Source organism: Hyperoodon ampullatus (assembly GCF_949752795.1).
Source record: "Hyperoodon ampullatus genome assembly, chromosome: X".
Taxonomy (NCBI): domain Eukaryota; kingdom Metazoa; phylum Chordata; class Mammalia; order Artiodactyla; family Ziphiidae; genus Hyperoodon; species Hyperoodon ampullatus.
Window position 1 is genome coordinate 118946190 of NC_136913.1, and position 8501 is coordinate 118954690.

The window sequence follows — 8501 nt, forward strand, 5'->3', positions numbered from 1 at the left end:
TGATTTCCAGCCGGGGGCTGAGAGACCGAGGCGTCGTCGGCTGGAACCGGCTGGAACCAGCTGGAACTGGTGGCGCGGACTTGGGTCGGTGGAGACGGAGGCCCTCGCCGGCCGGCATGGAGGTGAGGACGGGGAGGAAGGCCTGGGGGCCGCTCTCCGCAGCCCCCGGCCCGCCCTGCATGGCACCCCGGGCAGCCCAGGCCGGGCCCTCGGAGGTGTTCTCCCTGGTCCTCCGTGTCAGGGGCATCGGGGCTGGACTCGGGTTAGAAAAGCGGGGGTCTCGGCTCTGCTGGCTGTTAAGGGGGGACCCTCTTGGAGGGCCGAGGGGGCCTTGAAGTCCGCACAGGGGGTCCCGTGGGCGCCCGCCCCACCCAGTCCGGCTGGCTGTGCGCCCTGAGCCGACTCGGGCGGGGCTGTGGGCCGTGGGGTCCCTCTCCGTCTCCTGACGTCTCTGCCTGGCGCCCTGGGGCCGTGGTGGCCGTGGGCTGAGGCAGCGGCCTCGGGTCAGAAGAAGGGCGGGGGCCGGGCCGCGTGGGGACTGTGTGGGAAGCCGTGAGGATGGATGAGGGCACCTTCTGCGGACGCGGAGCCCCACGAGCCCCCCCGGGAGGGCTCAGTGATGCCCCCTCGTTCCCTCAGGACGCCGTGGGGCTGGTCTCCGGGAGAGACACCTTTGCCTGAGGGCCAATGGCGGCACCTTGAGAGGGGACGGGAGCTCCCCCGCCACCGAAGTGATGGCGTTCAGCCCCTGCTGTCAGCTTGGGGGCCCCCGTCTCGTCAGTCAGAGGAGCCCCCGGCACTCCGTCCTTTCTTCCGCGCGCTCCCGGCAGCCGGGCCTGAGGGCCACGCTCGGGCCGCAGAAGGGAGAGTGCGGCCCTGTCGGCAGAAGAGGCAGGGCTCGGTGGGTGCCCTGCCACAGAGCCTGGCGGGACCTCCACAGGGACCCCCTTCTCCCTCCTGGCAGCCCGGGGACCCTGGGAAAGGCGGCCGGGCCAATCCTCCCTTGTCTCCCCCGTTTCCACATCCGGGGTCTCAGGGCAGTGAGGGCCTCGGGCTGAAGGGCCCACCAGGCGGGACGGCGAGGAGCTCCCGGTGGGCTGAGAGGACCAGGAGGCCCCACGGGGACCTGCCCTTCTCTCTCCTCAGAGGCCCAGCCGCAGCCCTGCCAGGAGTGGAGGTGAGGTCTCACAGGCTAGGACAGGGAGGCCCTTCAGCTGCAGAGAGACGGGTCTCTGGCCGCGTCCCACTCCTGCTGTCACCCCCGGGAGACGCCCAAGTAGGGCTGCGCCAGCCCCCTGCACTGCCCCTGCTCCCTCGTCTGGTCTCTGGGAGATGGAGCCTGGGCCTCAGGGATGCAGTCTCGGGTCAGCTGAAGGGGAAGGACGTACTCCCACCTTCCGGTCTCGCGGAGCCTCAGTGCAGCAGAGGGATGAGTCTCAGGCTCCGCCAGGAGTTAAGTGGAAGGTGGAGGGCAGGGCGGACCCCCGGCTGAAGAACAGATGGGGCCCGGCGCCTCCCTGCCCCTGCTGTCAGCCATGAGAGGACACAGGGAGTGGCGGTGGAGTGTGGCGCCCCTTCGCTTCCTCCTCCGCTATCTCAGGGAAGTGAGGCCTTGGTTTAAGGAGGGTGACCTCAGGTCAACAGAGGGGGGAGTCCCAGGCCTTAAGATAGGGACTGTGACGATCCGTCTATTCCAGGAGAGCAGGATCTGCAGCGTTCATCCAGCCCTTACTGTCACCCCAGGGAGGCCCTTGGCAGGTGTGGCCAAATGCGGTGCCCTGCTCTTGGTCTCGGGAGTGTGAGCTCTTGTTCTGAGAGTTCTGCCTCAGAGCAGCAGAGGGGTGGGGTGCAGGCCTGCCTGGCCAGGAGAAAGCCGAGGACTCTGAGTGGGCACTGATGGGACCATCCACCCCAGGACGGTGGGAGCATCCCAAAGTCCGGCCTTCCCCCTCCTGTCAGCGCTGGGGGTTGGGGGCAGGATTGTGATTGCAGTCTGCGGCCTGAGGTGCCCCTCAGTTCCTCTTATAGGGACTCAAGTAACCCTGGGAGCGAGGATTTTGGTCTGAAGCATGTGCCTCGGGTGAGCAAAGCGGAGGAAGCCCAGGAAGGGCCGGGAGTCAGTCAAGGTGAGGACCCTGAATGTCGACCAGTGGGCCCCTCCACACCAGAGCAGAGGGGACACCACAGTGCCTGAGCTCGCACAGCCTACTGTCTTACCTGGAATCTGCAGGCTGAGCGGGCTTGTGTCACCCTGAGGAGTTTCACAGGTCCTCCCACTGGTCCTTAGGGCACAGACCAGTCAGGAAGACAGGGGACCCCCCAGAGCACTGCCTAAGGGAAGACCTATTAAGATGGCCTCGGTCAGAGCTGACAGGGTTGAGTTTCTCACACTCTTCCTCTCTCCCTCAGATCAATTGGCCACCATCACCACGCCCTGCCCACACCCCTGCCTGCTGCCCCCCAGCATGCATCGTCATGCTTCACAGAAGAGTCAGTGCGACAAGCTTGAAGTAGGCTTTCAGGACGGAAAAGAGGCTCAGGGCCTGGTGGGCGCACAGGTCCCTGTAACTGAGGAGGAGGGGGCCACTGCCTCCTCGCTCTCTCCTTTGACCCAGGGGACCGCAGAGGCTGTGCTTGCTGCTGGAACGCGAAGTGTTCCCCGGAGTTCGCAGAGAGCCCGCTCCTCCTCCATGGCCGTCGAAGCCATTCCACTGAGCAAGTCAAATGAGGGCTCCAGCAGCCAAGAAGAGGGTGTGAGCACCTCCCAGGCTCCCGAGTTCTTGCTCTGTGACATGCTAAACAAGGAGGTGGCTGAATTGGTTCAGTTCTTAAGTGTCAAGTATGTAAAACAGGAGCCCATCACAAAGGCAGAAATGCTGAGGAATATCATCAAAGCGCACAAGGACCACTTCCCTGTGACCTTCAGGAAAGCCTGTGAGTGCATGGAGATTGTCTTTGGCATTGAAGTGAAGGAAGTGGACCCCAACCACTCCTATGTGCTCGTGAAGGCACTAGACCTCACCTACAATGGGATGCTGAGTGATGCCCAGGGCGTTCCCAAGACCTGCATCCTGATCCTTATCCTGGGTGTGATCTTCATGAAGGGCAAACGTGCTCCTGAGGAGAAAATCTGGGAAGTGCTGACTGTTATTGGGATGTATGCTGGGCAGAAGGATTTCAGGGAGACCAAGAAGGTCATCACCAAAGAGTTGGTGGAGGAAAAGTACCTGGAGTACCAGCAGGTGCCCAACAGTGATCCTCCACACTACGAGTTCCTGTGGGGTCCAAGGGCCCACGCTGAAACCAGCAAGGTGAAAGTCCTGGAGTTTTTTGCCAAGATCAATGAGATTGACCCCACTGCATTCTCACCCTGGTATGAGGAAGCTCTGAGAGATGAGAAAGAGAGAGCCCAGGCCAGAGCTGCCACGGGGGCTAATACTTCTGCCATGGCCAGTGGCAGCTCTGGTGTCATGCCCAGCAGCCTCTCCAGCCCTGAGTGAAGTCAGAGGAAGATTCTCCACTCTGTTTTGTTTTTTTGTTTGTTTTGTTTTGTTTTTTTGTGGCACGCGGGCCTCTCACTCTTGTGGCCTCTCCCCTTGCGGAGCACAGGCTCCGGACGCACAGGTTCAGCGGCCATGGCTCACGGGCCCAGCCGCTCTGCGGCATGTGGGATCTTCCCGGACCGGGGCACGAACTCGTGTCCCCTGCATCGGCAGGTGGACTCTCAACCACTGCGCCACCAGGGAAGCCCTCCACTCTGTGTTTGAAGTCAAGGTTCTAAATAGTGGAGGGCTGAATTGCAGATTTTGTCTTTTTTTTTCCTAAAGATTTTTAGCTTTAGAGTCTAGGTTCGTGAATAACATTGGTCACATGTTTATTGCTGTTTGTCAGGCTTCAGAATAAGAATTTTGCTAGTCTGTAGCACAAATTGGGAAATCTTCCGTCATATTTTGTGATCTGGAACAGGATAACATGGCATTGGAATAGGAATTTCCTTAGAAACATGCAAGGGCCCAGGAATAAAATAGATGGGATCGAGAAATAGAAGAAAAAAATGTAAAAGATGGTTATCCTAAGAATCCTGTATCCCATTTAGTCTGCTGTTTTGTAAGATTAAAGTTATACACCTCGATTTGCTTGGCTAATTAAACAAGGTGTGAGAAACTAAATCTTAATAAATGAGAGTCCTGGTTCACTGGCTCATTTATGCTTATAGGTGGGTCTTAGAGGTGAGAGAAAAGCCTAGAATGGAAAACTGGTCCTGGCAGTTTCTCTGGGATCGTGGAGAAACATAGCCCAGTCTCCACCTGGAGCAGGTGTCCTGCCCTTCTGTCCCCATGCCACTGAACACAGTGCACAGACTTGGTGTTCTATACACATCATCTGCAAGGATTTCCTGAGAAAAGGCTGATATTTCTTTGAAGTGGTGCCCAGAGGCTGGCACTTTTTCCCTGGCCTGGGAGAGCCAGAGCCCATGCCACTGAGAGGACATTTTAATTAAGTTATCTTGAGTGCAATTTGGCCAACTCTAAGCAAGGGCTAGATTTTTGGTGGGGGTGAGATGAATGAAAATAGTTGTTTGGATGGAAAAGCAGCTGAGAGGGGGGAAAGGAGTTAGTTCTTGACTCAAATTCCGGAAGCTTTGAGTTGCATTCAACTGGGGAAGACCTCCCAATATCCAAATTAAAGATTATATCCACTAACAGGGAAAATTTTACTGAGTTTTATTTACAAAGCAGCATTTGGGGCTCACTTGTTTTATGTCCTAGAGTGCTATGTGTTCTCTGAGATGCCATGGAGCACACACACACACACAATCCCAGGAGAGACTGATAGAGTCTGGGGTCAAAATCATATTAGAATTACTGCTATTATTAAAGATCCATTAAATGCCAGGCCATGTGCTTGACTTACATTATATATTGTACATTCCAGCAGTCCCACAAGTCAGGGCTTATTAAACCCACTTCACAAATGAAGAATCTAAGGTTCATATTGGCCACTTGGCCATGGACCCAGTATCACATGTCCAGTAAGTGATAGAGCTGGGACTGGATCCCTGGTCTGAATTCATCGAGGTCCAGGCTGTCCCCACTACTCCCAGACTGAGGCCGACCTTTTGTCTATTAGTTCGTTTCCCTTCCCAGTACTGCATCATGGCAACAAAAAGAAGGGCCCTGTGTCCAATGTGCTAAAAACAGGCCTAAAGAAGGAAGGAGACGGTGAGAAACTGGACTTGGGGATTGTCTGTGGGCTTTATTTACCTCTGGTCCTCCTGCCTGGGTCCCAGGACTTCTTGAGAGCTGAGTGTGCCCAGGTGCTGGCACTTCTGTCCGGGCCTGGCACTTTCCTGCATTATGCACCCTTCCACTGGTCTTCCTTCATGTGCCCTCCTGTCCAGCTCTGGATCCTGGCCTGCTGGCCGGCTCGTCACTTCTCTGCGGACTGGACCCTGCTCCCAGTGGAACAGCCTCAAATATTGTGTCAAATTTATTTTAGTATGTCTCCCATTTTCTCATTAGGTTAAGCAGAAAATTAATCCCTCATGCATATAAAACTGGATTTGTGCAGTGATATCCTGAGTAAAGGGATTCCTCTGGGCATGACTTAAAGTTCTGAAATGTCAGCAGGACCTTTCCTCTTTACTCTGAGAAGCAAGGACTTGGCCAGAATGACCAGGAGCCAGGGAAGGATACTCTCAGTGAGGGTCATCGAGAGCATCCTGGCGAGAGCAGTTGCCAGAGCCCACAAAAGAGCACGTACAAAACCGAGTCCAGAGAGCTCCAGGCAGGCTGGCAGTCAGGGCTCTCTGAGTCTAGAGTTCAGGGCCCAGAAGGAGAGATGGTGGGGAATCTGGGTGGGTGGTACTGGACGCCTTACAAGAATAGGCTGGGAAATCTTGGCATCCTCATGACCAGCTGGAAGTCCCAGTGTGGTGTGAGTGGGTAGGTCATTGGGAGGAGCGGACCAGCCACATGCCAGACACCACCCGCTGCCTTAGAGTCGCCCCTGTGTCCTGTCAGGAAGAGCACAGCTGCTCCCCTGCATCATTTGGGTGAGCTACATTTCTTGACACCTCTAGTGGTCCAGTGCTGCCTTGCCAGTGTCCCCGGGCTGGGAGCTGTCTTGATGCCTGCTGGAGGCTGGGATGTGCCCCTGTGTGCAGTGGACCCCTCCATAGCAGCTGGGCTATGTGAGTGAGTGGGGTGGTGACCGACGTCTGCCACTTGAGACAGGCCAGGGGCACCAATGAAGAGTGGAAGGCAGTGTGCAGCCACAAGGAGGGGGCAATTGGAGGGGCAATCCCTGGGACTACTCACCTCAGAGACTCTGCAGCAAAAGGGCTGGGTGTGAACGTGCATTGAAAAATGATCCAGGTGTTGTCTCCAGCTCAGGCTGCCTCCCATGGATTCTGAGCTGTTGGGACACTAGAGGGCGGGTGTCCTGTGGCTATGACTGCCGGTCTGTGTTGCCACCGGATTCTGTCTGGGATTGAGGATTGGCCTGCATTATCTTCCCAGGCAGTAAACTGGGATATCGTAGGACTTTACTCATTTGCTTTCCATTTCTTAGAGATCACTGTCTTTCATGGCCTGATGTCCAATCAGTTAAAACTTGTTTCATATATTTCATCTGGATTTTTAGGTATATCAGGTAGGAGTTCAGTTCCTCTTACTCCATTATGGCCAGAAGCAGAAGTCCTATAATGCAATTTTAAAATCTAAATTATCTAGGCATGACAAATGTCCCAAAATTTCAACCTTATTCAAATTAAAACGAGGATTGAAAGACTATGGGACACACTTATGTTAATATAGACATACTTACATACAGCTAGGAGAATATACAGCAAAATGTCAACAATGTATTCCTCTGCTAGTGGAAATATAATTGATTTCTTTATTTTCTTATTCACAGTTTTAAAATTTTCCAACATTTTTGAAACACATATGAATTACCTTTATAAATATTTTAAAATGTGATTTTGACTGCCAAAATAAATACACATCCTCTAAATGGTTTGTTCACAAAAAATTGATCAACCTCTTGCTGGATTCTACCCAGCTTCTGGCGTGCCTACTACTTGTCTGACTAGAAAGAAAAAGAAATGCAATCCAATTAGTAAGCTATGTGTAGCCATCCAACTTCCCTCATACTTTCAAAGATAGTGCTGCACAGATAAGAATTCATCTCCTTTTTAAAGCCCTCTCTCCAGAAAAAGTATATTTACATCTAAATCATATTCTCCATGATATGATTAGATCCAAAATTTATACGAAGGACAGTACATAGGCAATTTGGGGAGAAGGAATTATGATTATCACGTTCATTACTATGAGTGTTGTTTATATGTCTCTTGTCAGAGCGCATAATAAATAAATCATGTTATTTTAAAAATACATTCTTCCATCATTACTGCATTAATTCCAAGTTGTGCCTGAAAATGCACTTTTATTTTCTTATGACTGATGCAACATTTTCATTAGAATGTTTATCATTTTCTTTCATAGACTATTATCAACACACAGTTTCTCAACACATGGTTATCTTTCACAAAGTAAATATCATGTAAAAAGTGCTATAATTGATAATTTTGACAATCTTCTCTACTGTATATGTTATGTGCTTTGTTGTTAGCTGTATTTCACATACTCATTTTCTACACTCAACAATTCCACTATTTTAATGGTTTCATTCACACACTGCCCTAACAAAGTCATTAATGCTTATTGATGTGATTCAATATTATTTATACCTTAGGATATTCTCATCACTGTATTGTTTGTTCCTTGTTCTTTACTTTTCTTTCATTTTTTCTTTCTTTCTTTTTTTATTAGAGCAACCACGTAGCCGCTTTCTTCATGTGAATAATTTCTCTTTATTGGACCATGGCCAACTTTCTGGAACTAATCAATCCCTGAGTTTTACCAAATGATTTTGATCCAAATGTGTTTCTATGGATTTTTCAGTTGTAAAATATATACACATTATTTATTTATTTGCAATGGAATAATCTTACAATACTTTTATTTTTCCATTTTTACAACGTAGGTTCACATTCTCCAAAAAAAAGGATGCAAGTGAAACTATACTTCAATTTAAGAAAAAAAATAATAATGATACAAGTGAATTAATAAGCACCAGTAACTCTGCCAATACTATTCTTTTTTACCAATACCACTTAATAAATTGGCTAGCATTTTCCTCTTGAAAATTAAAACTGTTCCTAATTTTCCCACATTATCACCTTGTTTCCCTTATAAGAATTTGCTCTACATCTAAATAATTTGATCACTCTTCTACACTTTTAAACAATTACCAATTACTACTATAAGACTTTTTTTATTTATATGATTATAAGTATCCTGTCATTTTTGCCCTTTCTGCAAACTCCTATATTATCTGTCATTTTCTCTATATGCACAGTTTCATATACTTTAAACTATGCCTGCAATGGACTGAATAGTTGTATCTCCCCCAAATCCTTATGTGTTTGGAGG

General features: G+C 50.7%; 1 protein-coding gene across 1 annotated transcript; it reads left to right on the forward strand.

Annotated features, from left to right (window-relative positions):
* Nucleotides 1-2351: 2351 nt before the first annotated feature.
* Nucleotides 2352-5949, forward strand: LOC307069818 (putative MAGE domain-containing protein MAGEA13P; the record flags this gene model as incomplete). Its single annotated transcript, XM_079728128.1, is given in 3 exon segments — nt 2352-3467; nt 3469-3501; nt 5653-5949. Coding segments are annotated over 3 exon segments (1446 nt in total).
* Nucleotides 5950-8501: the final 2552 nt, after the last annotated feature.